General features: G+C 35.0%; 1 protein-coding gene across 2 annotated transcripts in view; it reads left to right on the top strand.

Moving 5' to 3' along the window:
• The window catches only part of SOS2 (SOS Ras/Rho guanine nucleotide exchange factor 2), a 90630-nt gene that overhangs the window by 43399 nt on the left and 26016 nt on the right, over positions 1-21215 (top strand). For both annotated transcript variants that reach the window (XM_030319050.2, XM_030319049.2), the window contains exons 9-13: positions 11538-11665; positions 12398-13053; positions 14486-14567; positions 15942-16064; positions 20170-20273. In XM_030319050.2, coding sequence (XP_030174910.1) covers positions 11538-11665; positions 12398-13053; positions 14486-14567; positions 15942-16064; positions 20170-20273 — 1093 coding nt within the window. The remainder of the gene's footprint in view (positions 1-11537; positions 11666-12397; positions 13054-14485; positions 14568-15941; positions 16065-20169; positions 20274-21215) is intronic.

Raw genomic sequence — 21215 nt, 5'->3', positions numbered from 1 at the left:
CTTTTCTTTACAGTTTAACCATATATATATATATATATATATATATCACTAAAAATATATATAGCCTGTTTCTGAACTTGATATAAATTAGTTCATATTATATATATTATTTTGTGTCTTGTATCTTCTCTTAAAGTAATATTTGTAAAATTTATTGATATTGTATGTTTTTCTAGTTTTTCTTCCATTGTTTGAATAAATTGCAAATTTATTTATCCTTTCCTAGCTGATGAACAGTGTTTTGCTATTGCTGATAACACTTGATATGTACATTCTTGTACATATCTCTTGGTACATATGTGCATGCATCTTATTTCTCTAGAGTATATACTAAAAGATGAAATTGCTTGGTTATAAGATGTGCATATTTTCAAATGTAATAGATAATGCCAAGCAGTTTTCCAAAGTGGGTTGTACAGTTTACACTCTTAAGAGAATGCATGAGTGTTTATGTTGCTCTTTATGCATATTTTCAGACTTTTAAATTAATGGTCATCTGGTATATTTATAATGGTATCTGGTGTTTTTAATTTATATTTCCTTGATTATTAATGAGCTTGAGTATATGTTTATTGGCCTTCTAGATAACTATTGTAGTTTTATTGAAGTCTTTTGCCATTTTAAATATCTTCTCTCCTGTGGCTTGTCTTTGCATTCCATATTTCTATTTGTTATTATTGTTGTGCATTAATTAAAAGTGAGTATATTCTATATTTAATCTAAGGGTTATAGTTTCACTGATGAGATACGGGTGGTTTCTCATTATTTATTCCTTGAAGCCTTTAAAGCACTACTACTTAGTTACAAAAGAATATCTGCTGCCTTTAGACAGGCATCACAATTCGTGAGTGTATGTTTCTTTTTCTACTCCACGTTCCTTTTGCACTTTAACTTGATCTTTAGGACTGTTACCCAAGTCAGCATGTGGAGAGATAGATATTTTCAGGGTACCATACATCCTCATTTCTCTATGTCATAGCTACTGATCTTCATTGACTCCAGCTAACATCTAGGACTTTTGTCTACTTTCAGATTAGTTCCCTTTTTCATTTGTAATTTCAAAATATCTTGCTTAGTAAAATTTTCTTCTGCAACATTTTTTAAAAAAGTTTTTGAAGTTTACTTATTTACTTTGAGAGGGAGTGTGTGAGCAGGGGAGGGCAGAGAGAGAGGGAATCCCAAGCAGGCTCCGGCTGTCTCAGAGCCCAGTGTGAGGCTCAGTCTCACAAACCTTGAGACCATGACCTGAGCTGAAATCAGGAATCGGACGTTTTGCCCACTGAGCCATCCCGGCACCCCCTTCCACATTTTAAATTACTTTTTAGAAGCTAGGCATCTTTCTGCGTAAGTATTTTGTACATCTCCTTTAGGATACCAAGTTGTTATTTTAGATAACCTGTTCAGACTTTTTCCATCTAACTCTTTAGTAATAATATTAAAGCCAGAATAACTCTGTATCTTGTAGGCACCTAGGCAAGGAATTCATTTGGTGATTTCTAATGAGAAGCTATCTCAAGAATTCTTTTTGGGGGCACCTGGGTGGCTCAGTCGGTTAGGCATCCGACTTCGGCTCGGGTCATGATCTCGCAGTTCACCAGTTCGAGCTCTGCATCGGGCTCTGTGTTGACAGCTCAGAGCCTGGAGCCTGCTTCGGATTCTGTGTCTCCCTCTCTCTCTGTTCCTCCCCCACTTGCACTCTGTCTCTCTTTCTCTCAAAAATAAGTAAAGATTAAAAAAAAATTCTTTTTTTTTTAAAGTTTATTGATTTATTTTGAAAGTGACAGAGACCATGCAAGCAAAGGAGGTGCAGAGAGAGGGAAAGAGAATCCCATGTGGGATCCCATGTGGGGCTCTATCCCATGAACAGCGAGATCATGACCTGAGCTATAACCAAGAGTCTGATGCTCAACTAACCAAGCCACCCAGGTGCCCCTCAGGAATTCTTCTTTATGAAGTCTTATTACCCATAATGTGTGATGCTAAAGTTTTTGAGCACAAATAGGTGAACATCTTGATTCTGAATGTCTCTGTGGAAACAAATGGATCTCTAAAGAGCTCATAAAAATAATTGCAGCCTTCATTATGAATAATATATTGTCTGCCCTAGGTGTATACTTAGATTTCTAAAATTTTTTGGAGAATGTTCATGTCTAATTGGAAGTCCTATCATTAGTCTTATAATTGCCTTCTAGTATGTGCCAATATTTAAAATCCTTGTTTGACTTTATAATTGAAGCTTACTTTTTTTTCCCCTATCTAGATGATTGGTTTTTAAAATCTTCAAGGTTAGGGCACCTGGGTGGCTCAGTCATTTGAGCGTCTGACTTTGGCTCAGGTCACGATCTCATAGTTCGTGGGTTCAAACCCTGTGTTGCGCTCACTGCTGTCAGCACAGACTCCAGTTTGGATTCTCTATCCCTTCTCCCTCTGTCCCTCCTCCATTTGTACTCACTCTCACTCTCTCTCAAAAATAAATAAAACATTAAAAAAATTAAAATGTTCAGGGGTGCCTGGGTGGCTCAGTCGGTTGGGCGTCCGACTTCGGCTCAGGTCATGATCTCACAGTCCGTGAGTTCGAGCCCCACGTTGGGCTCTGTGCTGACAGCTAAGAGCCTGGAGCCTGCTTCGGATTCTGTGTCTCCCTCTCTCTCTGCTCCTCCCCTGATCATGCTCTGTCTCTTTCTGTCTCAAAAATAAGTAAAAACATTAAAAGAAAAAAACATTTAAAAAAATTAAAATCTTCAGGGTTAATTTTACAGCTATGTCTGCATCATTAATAATGATGGCCTGACTTATCTTGAGACTGATCCTGGTAGCTGTTTTGCCACCAGTTAATCACTGGACTCCATGTCCTCGTAATTGGGACTGAAGTTGGTCAGCTAATTAAACAGTCATTTTGAATATTATATACATTTCATTCTCATAAACACACACAAAACCCCTATAGATCAACATTTGTATGTATTTATGTGCTAATCTGTTGACTTAGGATAAAATCTTTTCTTTGACTGTGAATCTTTCTTATATCACAAAAATTATCTTCTGTGATTTCTATTTTCCATTTATTTATTTTTTATAATGCGTGTTTAAGTTTATTTATTTTGAGAAAAAAAGAGAAAGGTGGAGGGGTGGGCAGAGAGAGGGAGACAGAGAATCCCAAGCAGCCTCTGCACTGTCAGCACAGTCAAAACAGAGCCCAATGTAGGACTTGAACTCACAAACTGTGAGATTATTACCTAAGCTGAAACAAAGAGTCTGTCACTTAACCAACTGAACCACCCAGGAGCCCCTCTATTTTCCATTTCTTTTAGATGGTACATGAACTTGAAGATGTTTGTAAAACAATCTGAGTGCAAAAACCTAGGTTTTCATAATTTTTCCAAAATTTTTATGTCATTTTCCTTATACCTTTTTAAAGGAGCTTGGCTTTAAAATTATTTTAGTTTTCATATAAATATCTACTCTTATACTTCTATTTCTTTGACTTATGTAGTGAGTAATTGAATTACATAATTACGATATAGGCACAACTTGCATAAACATATTTGGAAACATACACTGATTCTTGCTAAGCATACGATTCAATTAGTGGGATCACAAGGGCCCAAATATTGTAGAATGTGGTCCAGTTATTAGCATTTATTGTCCTGTGAGAATCATTCTTTATGTTATATAGTGGGAGTGATCCACAATGAGAAATGCATTTAACATCAGATCAGTGTATATGTATCAGATCAGTGTATATGTACGTATGTGTACACACACACACAAACATATGAAACAAAAACTTTCATGAAATGCTACTTAACATTTTGTGCTGTGTCTGTTTATATTCTGTTCTGTTTCTTTTAAAAAATGGTGGTGATCCACTAATGGATTATGACAGGCAGTTTGAAAAACACTGAAATAAGGAGTAATTCTAAACACAAGCTAAATGGATTATCACATGAGTAGATGAGAAACTACTTTTTACTCTTAAATCTTTTCTGACTGTGATACTATTGTTTTTTTTTTCTTTTTTTGCTGTTTATTTTGAGAGAGAAGATGACATGAGTTGGGGAGAGGCAGAGAGACAGGAGGAGAGAAAGAATCCTGAGCAGGGCACTGTCAGCACAGAGCCCAATGTGGGGCTCAGTCGACATGGGGCTCAGTCTCATGAACTGTGAGATCAGGACCCGAACTGAAATCAAGAGTCATTCAACTAAGTCACTTAGGTGCCCCTGATACTGTTGGTTCTTTAAAACATAAAATTGTTTGTAATTACGGTAAAATATACATAACATGAAACTTACCATCTTAACCATTTTAAGTATGCTAAGTATGTTGTTATGGAGCCATTGTGTGACTAGACATTTGGGTAACTTCTGTTCTTTGGCTATTGTAAATAATGCTGCTGTGAATATGGGTACACAGATATCTCCTCAAGAGTCTGCTTTCAGTTCTTTGAAATATATACCCAGAAATGGAATTGCTGAATCAGATGGTAATTCTATTTTTAATTTTTTGAAGAATCACTGTACTTTATCCCATAGCACTATACCATTTTACATCTCCATCAGCCATGCACAAGGATTCCAGTTTCTCCACATCCTCATCAACACTTGATATTGTCTGTATTTTTTAAATGTTTATTAGTTTTTGAGAGAGAGAATGACGGGGAGGGGCACAGAGAGACAGAGACACAGAATCTGAAGCAGGCTCCAGGCTCTGAGCTATCAGCACAGAGCTTGACGTGGGGCTTGAACTCACTAACCATGAGATCATGACCTGAGCTGAAGTCAGACATTTAACCGACTGAGGCACCCAGGTGCCCCTGTAATTTTGGTTTTTTATAATAGCTGTCCTAATGAATGTGAGGTGGGATCTCATTGTGGTTTTGATTTGCATTTCCCTAATGATTAGTAATGGTGAGCATCTATCTCTTCATATGCTTGTTAGTCATTTGTGTATCTTCTTGTGATAAATACCTATTTAAATCCTTTGCTATTTGGGGGGGGGGGTTACATTTTTGTTGTTGTGTTATAGGAGTTCTTTATATATTATGGATATTAGTAATTTATCATATATATCAGATGCAAACATTTTCTTCCATTCTGTAGATTGCCTTTTTGTGATATTGTTTGGCTCAAGTACTCATCCAAATGAAATTTCATTTCATGTTAAGCTTACTTTGGGAAGAGAACCATAAGAAAGAAAGCTAGGCCAGTGTAACTTAAGGCTGTCACATTCCTTAGGGAATAGAAAGCACAATCCTGGAGCAGTTTTAAACCTGTTTTAATCTGAAGTATTTGCTTCAGTCATATACCAAGGAATATTTATTTGTGGACATAGCATTTAAATATTATTCAACTTTTGGGGCGCCTGGGTGGCTCAGTCGGTTAAGCATCCGACTTCGGCTTGGGTCATGATCTCCTAGTTCGTGAGTTCAAGCCCCGTGTCGGGCTCTGTGCTGACAGCTCAGAGCCTGGAGGCTGCTTCACATTCTGTGTCTCCCTCTCTCTCTGCCCCTCCCCTGCTCATGCTCTGTCTCTCTGTCTCAAAAATAAACATTAAAAAAATTAAAAAAATAAATACTATTAAACTTTTATTTCCCAGAACCAGAATTTATGATAAACAAAATAGAAAAATGACTACATAAGGAGAAATTATGGTATATCACATATAGTTTACTTGAAATTACTTTACAGTAAATTGTTATATTATTGTTATTCGTAGCAGTACTTTAAAGTTCATCTTATAGGTAATATATTTCTTTTTGGTTCTTTTCAAATTTAATCTTTCTGAAGTTGATGACAAACTACTTTCATTTTTTAATTTTTTTCCTCAGATAAATTATAGATTTTTTTCTTAATACATAATTCAATCCTTATGTAAGAGGAACAAGAAAAAAATAATTCATTTCCTGGTTTATAAGTAACTTTGTTATTTTCTAGCATATTCTATGTTTATTCTTCTGTTGGTAAGAACTTATCTGGTCTCACTTCAGAATTGATGTGTTCAAGGCCAAGTAACATTCTTTGCTTCTCTGGTCATTCCTTGGAAATTTAGTCATGGAAAGAATAAAAAGTCTCCTGTCAAGAGAACGTAACCCTTCTTAATTTAATTTAAAGCTTAACAGGAGGACCTATTAGTAATAATTCTAATGAGGCTCATTGGGAAAGAGAAGACAATATTTCGATATGAGACGATTGAGTTTCTTTAGGAAATACCTTTTTACTTTGAAAAACAGAGAAGAGGTGCAAAAATAGTATAGTGTGCTCCCTTCACCTAGGTTCACTAATTCTTAAGATTATGTAACATTTGCTTTGTCACTGGCTTTGTGTTCCTGTGTGTGAGTGTATTATAACATTAAGACCTTGAGATAATCTCTATTAAGAGAAATGTTCTATCTTTTGAAAAAGACTACAGGAAATATTTTGCTACATAATTAGTATTCTTTCAGTGCTGCCACATGATTCAAGGACATCCTAAGGAAGATAATGCATTTTTTTTCAAAGCATATAAAGAAAAGGATAGGTTTTAATGAGTTGAATTCTCACCAAATTACTAAAACACTATTTTTATGAAAATGTTGAGAGAACTTTATTATTACAAAAAAAGAATTGATCACATATATTATTTCACACCAAGACTGCATTCCCAGTATAATGAATTAGAAACAAATTTATAATTTATTATAATTTACCTTCAGGCACACAGACATCCATAGTAGATACAGCATTTTTATAGGAATTCAAGAGAATCATGATAAGTATTTCAAGAAGTCTCATAAAGAAAAAACTTACATGGTGTGTAAAATCTCGGGATATACTTATAGACAAGTAAGGAGAATAATGATTATCAAGTAAGCAAGGAATATATTCTTTAGTCAAGTTCATAAGATATTACATCTTTTTAAAAATTTTTATTTTTTATTTTTTAAAATTTACATCCAAATTAGTTAGCACTTAGTGAAACAGTGATTTCAGGAGTAGATTCCTTAATGCCTCTTACCCATTTAGCCCATCCCCCCTCCCACAACCCCTCCAGTAACCATCAGTTTGTTCTCCATATTTATGAGTCTCTTCTGTTTTGTCCCCCTCCCTGTTTTTGTAGTCATATGAAGTCATATGATTTTTGTCTTTCTCTGACTAATTTCACTTAGCGTAATACCCTCCAGTTCCATCCACGTAGTTGCAAATGGCAAGATTTCATTCTTTTTGATTGTCAGGTAATACTCCATTGTATATATATGCCACATTTTCTTTATCCATTCATCCATCGATGGACATTTTTGGGCTCTTTCCATTCTTTGGCTATTGTTGATAGTGCTGCTATTAACATGGGGGTGCATGTGTCCCTTTGAAACAGCACACCCGTATCCCATGGATAACTGCCTAGTAGTGCAATTGCTGGGTTGTAGGGTAGTTCTATTTTTAGTTTTTTGAGGAACCTCCATACTGTTTTCCAGAGTGGCTGTGCCAGCTTGTATTCCCAATAAGATACTACATCTTAATGAAAGATCATTTCCACTTTATTGCTTAGTTTAGGCATATATTGAAAGGGCATTTCTCTCCTTGACCTCTTTTCCAAAGCACACCAACTTCATTTTATTTCTTAAACTGTGTAATTATCCAGTTTGTTTTAACATTGAGGGGGTCCCCTTCAACTCATGGTCACCAGATTTAGGCAGAAACCAGTGTTTTGCATAGTGTCTGCATCATTGTAGATAGGCAGTGAGTGTAGTGCACAGCAAAAAACATGAACCCTGGAATCGGAATTTCTGGGTTTGAATGCACTCTGCTGTTCATCTTGGGTGAATTATTTAACCTTTCTGTACCTTGGTTTCTTCATTTGTAATATGTATAATCATAGAGCCTGTCTTACAGAGTTGTACCAAAGATTAAGTAAGGTAATGCATAAAAGAGCATGCATAGAGTAAGAACTAAGTAAATGTGTATTGCTGTTATTTGTCTAAACATTTAACAAAATTATAAGTATTTATACAGTAGTCATTCATTCAAATTACCTTTGGATATCTACCATGTAGTATACTAAAAATGAATAGGGGCTCCTGGGTGGCCCAGTTGGTTGAGTGTCTGACTGTTGGTTTCAGCTCTGGCCGTGATCTCACTGTTCATGAGTTTGAGCCCTATGTCAAGCTCTGCACTGTCAGCACAGAGCCTGCTTGGGACTTCTTTCTCCCTCTCCTTCTGCCCCTCCCCTGCTTGAGCACACACACTCTGTCTTTTCACTCGCTCTCTCAAAACATAAATAAACATAAAAGTAAATAAAACATATCCCAGGGTTTAAGGAATTCATGGCTTAGTGAAGAAAATAAACATTAAACAAATAATTACAACAAGTAAATGTAATTAAGTGTCTAAGAAGTAGTACTGTGGAATTGCTGAGGCAGGAGTAACAATGTCTAGGGAAGTAAGAAAAAAATTAATATGGGCTTTGGGGATATAGGGATTTTTATCCTACTTTGGTGTGTAATTTATTTTGGGGAGCAATGAAAGGTAAATGCTGAGGAGCTTTTGCAAATCAAGAGTGGCAGTAAATCACAATATGTGTAAATCAAATCATGTTGTGCATGGTAAACTTAGGTAGTGCTGTATGTCAATTATATCTTAATAAAACTGGAAAAAAGAGCCAGTAGAAACCTGACTGCATCCTGTATTGGAGGTCAAATTACTCTAAGGATTATCAGGACATTGACAAAATTGGATATGCGCAAAATTAGATAATAGAACTTCATGAATGTTACATCTCCTGAAGTCAGTCACTACCATAGAAGAGTATCTTTGCTATAAGATGCACTGCTGGCATATTAAAGGAATGAAGGGGAATGATAGTATTTGAGAGTAATTTGTGTATCTCTTAAGTTTTCCTTGTATTACAAAAACCATCTCAAAACTAGCAGCGGTTCTCCTTCCTCAGCAAGGAACTGAAAGGATAGCATCACACACTACCCTCAAATAGTTCAGGGGTAAAATGGTGCACATACCCTCACACAGAATAAGGAAGCATATGTAGCAAAATGTTAAAAGTTGGTTACTCCTATTATACAGGAATTATTTGTATTGTTTTCATAAATTTTTTATAAATTTGATATTATTTTAAGAGAATATAAGGAGGGAGAAAAAGGAAGAGTTTCATAGAGAAGAGGCATTTGAGCTGTCCAGAGGCTAATTTGCCAGGTGGATAAGGAGGAGCAGAGAAACCCTATAGAAAGCCATAGAGATGTGAAAGAGCTTGGCTTATTTGTAAGTAGTTCAGTATGGTAATTTCTGTGTTGCCGTAAGATGTTTAGAATACATTCTTTCAAATGTCTATAGACAGCTTGGGTATTTATTTGATGTTTATTAAATCTCACTGATCTTAATTAAAGTTCAGGAAATGTTTAGCAAATTGGTGAACTAAGATCATGGCAAACAGAGCCACTGCTTTATGTACTTTGATCACTAGGAAATCCTATGCTTTAAATACCCTGAAATATCCTCGAAATATCCTTTTTTTCCTGCTCCTTGACAGCCTTTAATTATAACATGGATATTTAGAAATGACATGGCCATTTATATAGATGAGTTTGAGCAGCCTGAAGACTAAGTAGACTGTAGAAATAGTATCCTCATACACCTAAATAGAAGAGCAGCTCTCATTTTGGTGGACTGTCATTGTTAGAGATAATTTGAAATTTGGATTGACAGAAGCAGTAAGAAAAAAACTGTAATTAAGCATTTTATATCATCAATACCCATATTTACTAAGGAAATGTTTTAGAGTAGAGCTGAGAAGAATCCTTTTGCAAGAAATCTTTAAAGCAGCAAAATAAGTGATTTGGCTAGTAATGTTTCACCTGTAGAAGTCCGAATGACCAAGCCCTGATCCTTTTCCAATTTCTTTGGTATTTTGCCTCTTTTACTTTCATCCTCTCAATTTCTTATTTCTTAATCTAGAAATTAAGGCTTTATTTCTAATGATAGTCTCTTCAAGTATTTATATTGCTGATCTTTTGGTAATAAGACTTCTACATGTATCTCAAAACATGCCACAGATGGTTCTGTGTTCTGGAGAATAATTTTTAGGATATATAAATGAAAGGTAATGGACCTAGGAAAGCCTGGCTGGCTCAGTCAGAAGAACATGCAGCTCTTGACCTCAGGGTCATGAGTTTGAGCCCCATGTTGGGTATAGAGATTACTAAAAAATAAATAAACTTAAAAAAGGTAATGACCTAGCACTCAAACAATTTTTATTCAGTTCCTTGCTGAGGAAAGGGGATCATTATTGAATGGTTTTCAGACTGTTCTTGGAATATCAGGAAAATTTATCACAAAATTTCTAGCAAGGTAGTTTAAAATCATGAAATAGGTTTAAATTTTTAAAAATTTTCTGAAGTGATTATAAGTTTTCCGTATTTGTTCTTGCATAAATGTATTTTTGTATCTATATAATCTGTATATAATATCTACATAATGCTCCACTTTGACTTCTTTTGTCAAACAAATTGAAATGTTGGAGGGGTGCCTGGGTGGCTCAAGTCAGGTGAATGTCTGACGCTTGATTTCAGCTGAGTTCATGATCCCACGATTGTGGGATTGAGCCCCATGTCGGGCTCCATACTGAGTGTGGAGCTTGCTTAGGATTCTCTCTCTCTCTCTCTCTCTCTCAATCTCTCTCTCTCAATCTCTCTCTCTCTCTCTCTCTCTCTCTCTCTCTCTCTCTCCCTCTCCTTCTCCCTCTCCCTCTTCTTCTCCTTCTCTCTCTCTCTCTCTCTCTGTGTCTCCTCTGCTTGTGCTCTTTCTTCAAAAAAAAAAAAAACATTGGATCATCATCCAAACTGAATTATTTATTACAAGGTAAATTTTCTTTCATTTTGAGAGTGAGATACAAGAGAAATGTTGGATAAGTCCAATAAAGCCAGAGTTGTTAAAAATTTATAAACCTTATTTCTAAGTGTTAGTGAGATAGAATATTGGCTTTCATGGTTTCTTGATATTTACTACAGTGGTTGAATTTTATGTTGTAAAAGATACCAGTTGAATCTCAAAGATGCTGTTTGCAGAAAAGTTTATGATGGATTGGGTTGCTTAATTTTGTATACTTGATTATGTTATATAACAAAGATATGCAAGCTTTTAGACATTTCTGAAACATAAGAACTTAATCATTCAAGAATATGAAATAACTTATGTGGTTATCTTATAGTTACTAACAAAAGCAACCTGTAAGCTTCATGTTTTGCATATTTCAAACTATTTTTATGTATCTGGAAAATGTCCAAATGTTTTTCACACTTCTTTTTCTGATTGCTCTGGCAGTAGTACTTTATATGTGTATTATATTTACATATGTAGAAAGAGAGTTGGTTTTGAGAGATCAGGTATGTAATGAAATAAAAGTATAACTGGTTTTATTAAGCATATATTAAGCATATTATTAAGCATATTTAAAATTCATTTAGAGTTAATAATTTTTGTTGCTCTTTCCTCTAACTATAAGAAAAGAAAGAATTGAACAATGCAGGTTTAATATTTGTTTGTTTTTTTTAGCAATTGAAAGCATGTAGTGAAGAGCAGGAAGACAGAGAATGTTTGAACCAAGCTATTACTGCTCTTATGAATCTCCAAGGTAGTATGGACCGAATTTACAAGCAGTATTCACCTAGACGCCGACCTGGGTAATTCCAAACCGTTGAAAATATGAATGCTTCTGCATACTTCATTTATAGATCTGATGCCTAATTTTTTAAAAGTCTTATTCGTAATGATAATTGCATTCTTGAAAGTTATACTTTTGTTTTACATTTTTCTTTTGGTCTTTGAGTTTAAAATTGGCATTGTCAGGAGCGCCTGGGTGCCTCAGTCACTTGAGCGTCCGGCTCTTGATTTTGGCTCAGGTCATGGTCTCAGGGTCCTGGAATCAAGCCCTGTGATGGGCTCTGCCCTGGGTATGGAACCTGTTTGAGATTCTCTCTCTCTCTCTCTCTCTCTCTCTCTCTCTCTCTCTCTCTCCCTCACCTTCTGTCCCCATTCAAACTCTCTCTCCCTGTCTCTCTCTAAAATTAAAAAAAAATTTGATTGGTATTGTCATATTGTTGAGATAGTATATCTTTTAAAATTTTATTAAATATAGTCACTTTTGTATGTTATATAAGAAATTTAGGATTCTTTGTAACTTTAGTTCTTATGGCATTTGGAATGAAATACAGTTTCTGTAGTACTTTTCTTTCACAATAATGAAATTGAGGCATGTGTCTGTTGTGGCAAAGTTAGTAGGAGGAAGTAATGCTGAGCGCAAAATCTAGTGTTTGATTATTTAATATTTTTATCACTTGATTTGAGGTAGCTTAAAGAAATTTGGATTGCTTAGTCATTGAAAAAGCTAAATTTATCTTTTTTTTTTTTTTTAGGGATCCTATTTGCCCTTTTTATAATCGTCACTTAAGAAGCAAGCATCTGGCTATTAAAAAAATGAATGAAATTCAGAAAAACATAGATGGATGGGAAGGCAAAGATATTGGACAGTGTTGTAATGAATTCATTATGGAAGGTCCATTGACACGAATTGGTGCTAAACATGAACGGCATATTTTCCTCTTTGATGGCTTAATGATTAGCTGTAAGCCCAATCATAGCCAGTCACGCCTTCCAGGTTATAGTAGTGCAGAATACAGATTAAAAGAAAAATTTGTCATGAGGAAAATACAAATATGTGATAAAGAAGATACCTGTGAGTGTAAGCATGCTTTTGAAATAGTATCCAAAGATGAAAACAGCATAATATTTGCTGCTAAGTCTGCTGAAGAGAAAAATAATTGGATGGCCGCACTTATTTCTCTTCACTATCGTAGTACACTAGATCGAATGCTAGATTCAGTGTTATTGAAAGAAGAAAATGAGCAGCCATTGAGATTACCAAGCCCTGAAGTGTATCGTTTTGTGGTAAAAGACTCTGAGGAAAACATTGTTTTTGAAGACAACTTGCAAAGTAGAAGTGGAATTCCCATCATTAAAGGAGGAACTGTGGTGAAATTAATTGAAAGGTTAACATATCATATGTATGCAGGTATGTGAAACTCATTAAAAATGCTTGCTTACCTGGGTTGTGCCATTTTTGGGGCACCCAAGTGGCTCAGTCTGTTAAGCGTCTGACTCTTGATTTTGACTCAGGTCATGATCTCACAGTTTGTGAGTTCGAGCCCCACATCTGGCTGTGTGCTGACAGAACAGGGCCTGCTTGGGATTCTGTCTCTCCCCCCCGCCTCTCTGTTCCTTCCCTGCTTGTGCTGTCTGTCTCTCTCCAAATAAATAAATAAACTTAAAAAAAAAGTTTGCCACTTGTGATGAGCACCAGTTTTTGTACATAAGTGATGAATCATTAAATTCTACTCCTGAAGCCAATATTACCCTGTATGTTAACTAACTAGAATTTTTTTTAAAAACTTGAAGCAAAAAGAAAAAAATGCTTGAGGCATGGAAAAAAAGGGATTGCTTCTAAAATATAAAAAGAATTCCATAGGATCAAAGGGAATAAATAACTTATTAAATGTCTCTAAAATACAGTATTGTTGGTGCACATGGGGTGGCTTAGTTGGTGAAGCGTCTGACTTGGCTCAGGTCATGATCTCACGGTTCATGGGTTTGAGCCCCACGTCGGGCTCTGCACTGACAGTGCGGAGCCTGCTTGGGATTTTCTCTTTTTCCCTCTCTCTCTCTGCCCATCCCCCACTGTGCTCTCTCTCTTTCTCTCTCTCTCTCTCTCTCTGTCTCTCTCTGAAAATAAACTTAAAAATATATATGTATAATGTTAACTTCATTAATTATTAAATATTCATAAAAATTGTATGACTCTTAAATTGGAAAACAGTCCTCATTTATCAAGAAATACCATGGGGTGCCTGGGGGGCTCAGTTGGTTAAGTATCCAACTTTGGCTGAGGTCACGATCTTACGGTTTGTGGGTTTCGAGCCCTGCATCAGGCTCTGTTCAGACAGAGCCTGGAGCCTGCTGTGGATTCTGTGTTTCCCTCTCTTTCTGCCCCTCCCCTGCTCGTGCTCTGTCTCTCTCTGTCCCTCAAAAATAATAAACATTAAAAATTGTTTTTAATGAAAAAAAAAAGAAATCCCATAATTGGCAGGAAGACCATGGTGGGAGGAACCAGAATAAAAAGAAAAAGGAAAAGGGGCACCTGGGTGGCTCAGTAGGTTAAGCTTCTGACTTCTGCTGAGGTCATGATCTTATTGTTCAGAGTTCAAGCCCTACATTGGGCTCTTTGCTGACACCTCAGAGCCTGGAACCGGTTTCAGATTCTGTATCTCCCTCTCTGTCTCTGCCCCTCTCCTGCTCTCACGCGTGCGTGCTCTCTCTCTCTCTCTCTCTCTCAAAAATAAATTAACATTGAAAAAAAAAGGAGGAAGTCCTCCAAAATATGCTACTTTGAATTAATGAAACTGAATAAATTGAACATACGTCCCATTTTATACTCTTTATCTTTTCAGATCCCAATTTTGTCCGTACTTTTCTTACTACATACCGTTCATTTTGTAAACCACAGGAATTACTAAGCTTACTGATTGAACGGTAAGAAAAATATTTATTTTACTTAACACTTGATAAAAAGTTAACTACTTTGTTCCTTGCAAAGTGATGGGGACCTAGTATGTGCTCAGCTAGTTTTTGAACATAATTATATTTGGCATTAAATTAGTAGTATTACTGTTCTCTTCAAACAATGTGCTGATTGAAATATCTTTTATAACAGAGGTCTCTTCAGATCATAGCAATATTTATAGTGGTAATCAAAAAGACCCAATTTTGAGTATGTATTTAAATGAGTTTTTGGGGGGCAATAAAAACTTCCTTAAAAGAGACTTTTTTACTTGTCACTTTAAAATAGACTTTTTACTAAAGAAAATTTCAAACCATATAAAAGAGTAAATGGAAGAGTACAGTAAACCCCATTTATTCATCATCCAGCTTCAGTAATTATCAACCCATTTTTCATCTCTTTCCCTACTGACTTCAATACTCTAACCCAGGATTATTTAGAAGTAAATCCTACACAACATATTTCATCTGTAAATATTTTCATTTTCATTTTCCAAAAGATAAATACTCTTATTAAAAACATAATTAAAGTCTTATATGTAAAAAAATTAACAGTTCCTTTATTATGATTAGTTTTTTAAAAACTCTAAGTTTTGGATTGAATTTTTCTTCTTTAGATAGTGTCTGGGCTCCAAAATAATTTTTGTTTCACATATAAAAACCTAATACCAGAATTACATCTTCACCTGTATCATTATGTTGTACTGTGAAACTAAGTTTACCAGACTGAATCAGTGTAATGTGCTATGAAGATCTAGTTAGTTGTATTTCCATGTCCAAAATAAGGAAAGCACATTTCTTCGACTCCTATTTTAGCTATATTTCCTATGATTGGGCAAGGTTTCCTTTTATTTGTTTGTTTTAGCTTTGATTGTTACCTTATCCACTTAAGTGTGTTCTTCAAATATTGTTTAAAATTCAGTTTGGGCCTTCTCTTGTATGTAGTCATTTAAGGAAGTTTATGTCTACTTTAATTTTAACAAAATAAATATTAAGGACAGATTATTAGATATACCAATTCTGTTACATCATTTAAGAAAGTTTTTCTCCTTATAGATTATTTTTATATAGCTTGATCTTTTTAATTGACCTTTTCTGTATTGATCAGTGCTAGTTACCAAACTTGTTTTGATAAAAGTAAGAATATTAAACCTTCCTACTGTATAGCTAAAGAACAATTTCTTACAGTATGTAATACTTCGGGGAAAGTTTATCAGTAATTGCACTTTTCACATAAATGATAAGAAAGAAAGTTGCTTAAATAAAATATTTCTGTTGTATTTTAAATCCTTTTCATTTGTATATGAAACAAAAAATTTCTCTCATTTTGCTTCTTTTTTTTCTTAGATTTGAAATTCCAGAGCCAGAACCTACTGAAGCAGATAAATTGGCAGTAGAGAAAGGCGAACAGCCAATCAGTGCAGACCTTAAAAGGTTTCGCAAGGAATATGTCCAACCAGTACAACTTAGGTTTGGCCTGAATATTTTATTTTTTATGTGCTGTTCAATTTTCAATATACAGTTAGCATACCAGAATACCTATTAAGTAAAAATTATAAAATTTTATGTGAGTGTGCCTACTGTCAACTTTGCTCCTCCTCCTTTGTGATCATCTAGTAATTCTGGGCTATTTTATAGTTTATGATATTTATGGAATCTATAGCTCTTTCCCCATTATTCTCACACAAAACATATACATTTATTACTTCATCTAAAAAACCATTTCAGGGGCACCTGGGTGGCGCAGTCGGTTAAGCGTCCGACTTCAGCCAGGTCACGATCTCGCGGTCCGTGAGTTCGAGCCCCGCGTCGGGCTCTGGGCTGATGGCTCAGAGCCTGGAGCCTGTTTCCGATTCTGTGTCTCCCTCTCTCTCTGCCCCTCCCCTGTTCGTGCTCTGTCTCTCTCTGTCCCAAAAATAAATAAACGTTGAAAAAAAAATTTTAAAAACCATTTCAGCAATTTCTAAAAATGTTAATTGATAATAGCAGCTGCTAGCTGTTAGGTACTCACTGTGTACCTAAATGCCTTATCGTTTTTATCTCATCCTCATAACACAGTTACTACTTTATATATGAAAGAAATTGAAACATATATGAGGAAATTGAAACTTAGCAAGATAAAGTAATTTAAGATAGGTCATATAAAGAGAACAGCAGGACAGGTTTCAGACTCCATTCTGACTTCTTAAGCCTGTGTTCGTTTTTTATACCACTGAGATTGGAAATTGGAAGCTCCTTTGACTAGCTTTCTTTACAGTCCCTAATTGTACATGATCTAAATATTTTTTTCTTTGTAAATATTAAGATTCCTTGATTATTGCTAACTAATAAATTACAACTTTGGAACTGAGTATATGGTTTATTTTCCAGGATAATTGTCACAAATGAATGTAGTTTCAGAGAAATGATAGAGTTCCCAGCTACATGACTCTCAGCCAAAACTTTAAAAAATTTAAGGGGTACCTGGCTGGCTCAGTCAGAGCATGCGACTCTTGATTTTGGGGTTGTGAATTTGAGCTCTGTGTTCGGTAATAATAGTTATTCTATTTTAAATGTTTAAGTGGCTTTAAAAAATATATCCCTATATAATTTGAGCAATAGCTAAGATTAGCTAGGGGAAGCCATCTTGGAAGAGGTAAATCTGAGTGCCCCTAAAGGGTGTATAGGATTTAGGTAGGCAGAAAATGACCATAGGTATTCAAGGTCCTGGGAAATAGTATGAACAAAGGCAAGAAGACAAAAGTGAGAATGGTGTGCAGACGAAATAAGTACGGAAACTGACTCAACAGAAATGAAGACAATGTATTGCAAGAAGTAGTAGGTGGTATTAACTATATGGAATGAATGGGGTGGAATTCAAGATGGCCTTGAAATACAAGCCAGGTTGTTAAAACAGTCCTACAAACATTAAAGAATTTTTACCAATGATGGTAATTTTTATAATGATTGTAACATTTTCTATTGTTGTATTGCAAAATTTTTAACATAAATGAAATTTGAGAGAATTTTACAGTGAGGGTTCATACATCCACCACCTAGATCTGTTAATTTTGCTATATTTATTTTATCACACATATATTCATTTATTATTCTTCTTTTGGTCCATTAATCGTCAAATTTAGGAGATGTATTTCAAAGTACACTTCTTAAATACTTCAATTTGTATATCATTAAAAGTGCATTATTTGTTTATTGTACTTTTGCATCTTTTTTTTAAGTTTATTTAAAGAGTGAGTACATGTGCATACACATGCACACACATGAGTGGAAGAGGGGTAGGAGAGAAGAGGAGAGAGAATCCCAAGCGGGCTCTGAGCTGTCAGCACAGAGCCTGACGTGGGGCTTGATTTCATAAACTAAGATTCTGACCTGAGTCAAAATCGAGTTGGTTGCTCAACCAGTTGCCCCCCAGTAGCCCCAAAACAATCACATCTTAAATGTACTTTAGTTGAATTTTAACAAATACATACATCTCTATAATCCAAACTCCTTTCAAGATATAAATGTTCCCATCACCTCAGAAAGTTTCCTCATGCCCATTCTAATCAATTTTTGTCCTCATTGCCCAAAGCAGTATTCATCTTCCTCCATAGATTGGTTTTACCTGTTTTAGAATTTCATATAAACGGATTCTTATGTACTCTTTTGTGTCTGACATTTTTCACTCATCATGCTTCTGAGCATGTTTTTGCTTGTGTCAGTAGTTTCTTCTGTTTTATTGCTAAGGTAGCAATATGAATATACCACAATTTTTTTTTCCCACTGAAGGACACCTGGGTTCTTTTCGGTTTTTTATTACTATGAATAAAGCTGCTATGAACTTTATTTTATAAATCTTTTGTGAATATATTTTTTCATATGTCTTGGGTAAATAACTCAGAGTGGAGTGGCTAGCTTTGTAGAGTATATTTTTGGTTTTAAAAGAAACTGTCAAATCTTTCCCCAAAGTGATTGTTCTTTATTACACTCTTACCACCAATGTATGAGAGTTCCAGTTGCTCCATATCCTCACCGACATTTAGTTATGTCAGTCTTTATATTTTAGCTGAACTGGTGGGGTATAGTGGTATGTCTTTGTAGTTTTAATTTGCATTTTTCTTTTTTTAAATTTTTTTTTACATTTATTTATATTTGAAAGACAGAGCACTAGTGGGGGAGGGGCAGACAGAGAGGGAGATACAGAATCTGAAGCAGGCTCCAGGCTCTAAGGCTTTCAGCACAGAGCCTGATGCAGGGCTCGAACTCACGAGCTGTGAGATCATGACCCAATTGGAAGTCAGACGCTTAACTGAGTGAGCCACCCAGGTGCCCCATCTGTTTACATTTTCTTAATAATGTCTTTTGGTCAATGGAAGTTTTTACTTTTGATGAAGTCTAATTATGAGATTTTTTTCCTGTACATGATACTAATTTTAAAATTACATTAGCTGCTGTAGAAATTATGAAGGACAGAAATTGGCAACAGATTGACCTAAGTGTGAACTAGAAGTTAACAGTTTTGTTTCTTTGAAATATTTTCTAAGCCACCGAGTCTACCAGGCACACAGTAACTTAAGATTGTTTTATTATAGATAACATGACAGAGATTGGGAATTTAAAGTTTTTTCTTAGCCTGGGAGAAAAACTAAAGTCGGGTGGGTTGGGGGGGGAGAGAAGCTAACCTACAAATGGTCATTTTTTAAAATAATGAAGAAAAAATTCTAAAGTAATTAATTTACACTATCATTATGTAGTGTTATATTTGTTATATATAATGTTATATTTATACAGATAGATTAAATCTCTGCAAGGTTGTAAGAGTCATTTTTGAGGTACTACAAAACAAAACAGCTCTGTCAGAAATATTTTTATCTTTTTTTTTTTTTTTTTTCAACGTTTATTTATTTTTGGGACAGAGAGAGACAGAGCATGAACGGGGGAGGGGCAGAGAGAGAGGGAGACACAGAATCGGAAACAGGCTCCAGGCTCTGAGCCATCAGCCCAGAGCCCGACGCGGGGCTCGAACTCCCGGACCGCGAGATCGTGACCTGGCTGAAGTCGGACGCTTAACCGACTGCGCCACCCAGGCGCCCCAGAAATATTTTTATCTTGACATAAAATAAGGAAATGTGGGCATAACTGTAGATAACAGAAGTCTGATGATAGCACTTGAGTTTGGAAACAAATACACTAATCTTATTTGATTTGCCATTTTATGTGAAAAATATATCAATTTAGATCTTTAAAAAAAATCCTTTTCAATTTAAGAATTTAAAATAGTGTTTGTACTGTACAGAAGATGAATTTTCTACATATCTATAAAGAAAAGTTACTTTTCCTAAGCATAAAGAGGTAGTTAAATATGGAAACTACAATTTTTATGCTTATAAATATTTTTAAAGTATAATTTTAAAACAATAAATTAGTCTTGAGACCGGTTTTCACATCATTGAAGTACTTAAGGTTTTAACTAAATACAAAATAGAGACTCTGAGTGTTATATTGGCCCTTGTATATAAAGTTGTCACTATGATATTAGAGAAGTAGAAGAAGTTTAGGTTTTGCTAAAATGTGTTTCTTTCCATTTTTTTTTTAGGATCTTAAATGTGTTTCGGCACTGGGTTGAACATCATTTTTATGACTTTGAAAGAGATTTGGAGTTGCTTGAGAGACTAGAATCCTTCATTTCAAGTGTAAGAGGTATATTATTTAAAGGTTTGATTGAATCTTATGTTGCACATGAGTTGATTTTTAAATTTGACTTTTAAATAAGCTAAACTATTTTATGTATTTTAACAGTTGAAATAACATTTGGTATGGTTTATAGACTCTAAGGAACTCCCATGTTAGAGCCACTGGAAGTCTGAGAACCTTACCTTTTCAAGTTTTTTAGGAGAATCTTTCTTTAAAAGAAGTTATAAGTCTTCTTTAATAAACATTTAAAATTTTATCTCAAGGTTTCCATTCTTTCAACTAATTTTATCTATTTTCGTGTTCTTCTTAATCTTATTCTTTAGTTTTGAATGGTTAACAGCTTTTCAAAATGATATTTACTTCTGGAAAAGTCTTTGTATATTTTTAGCACCTGAAAGATAGGACTTTCCTATCTGAAGTTTCAGAGCACAGCCCATGAAATTAAATTCTGCACCATGAACATTTAAGCAAATGTATATTATTGAATCAAGATCATTTATCTAACAGTATAAGGCATTAATTAAGAATAGTTTAAACCTAACTTCTCTCCTACTTGTTTTTACTTAAGGGGGATTTTATTTAAAATAGAGACTGTGATTCCTTTGTTTCAGCTTTGAGATGTTTAAGATACATTATCATCATGTGTGCCTTGATACTTGTTTTTGGTAGTAAATTAATTTTTTTATATTATTTTCTTAATGAGGACACTAAATTATATATGATCTAAGAAACTGCTAAAATAATATATGTAGGGGCACCTGGGTGGATTGAGCATCTGACTTTTGATTTTGGCTTGGGTCATGATCCCAGGGTCGTGGGATCCAGTCCAATGTTGGGCTCTGCATTAAGTGTGCAACCTGCTTAAGATTGTCTCTTTCTCCCTCTGTCCCTCTCCCCCACTCACACTCACTCTTTCTCTCTCTCTAAAATAAAAAAATAAAATACATA

Source organism: Lynx canadensis, chromosome B3 (genome assembly GCF_007474595.2).
Source record: "Lynx canadensis isolate LIC74 chromosome B3, mLynCan4.pri.v2, whole genome shotgun sequence".
In the NCBI taxonomy this organism is placed as follows: domain Eukaryota; kingdom Metazoa; phylum Chordata; class Mammalia; order Carnivora; family Felidae; genus Lynx; species Lynx canadensis.
This window is presented reverse-complemented; position numbering and strand designations above follow the sequence as displayed.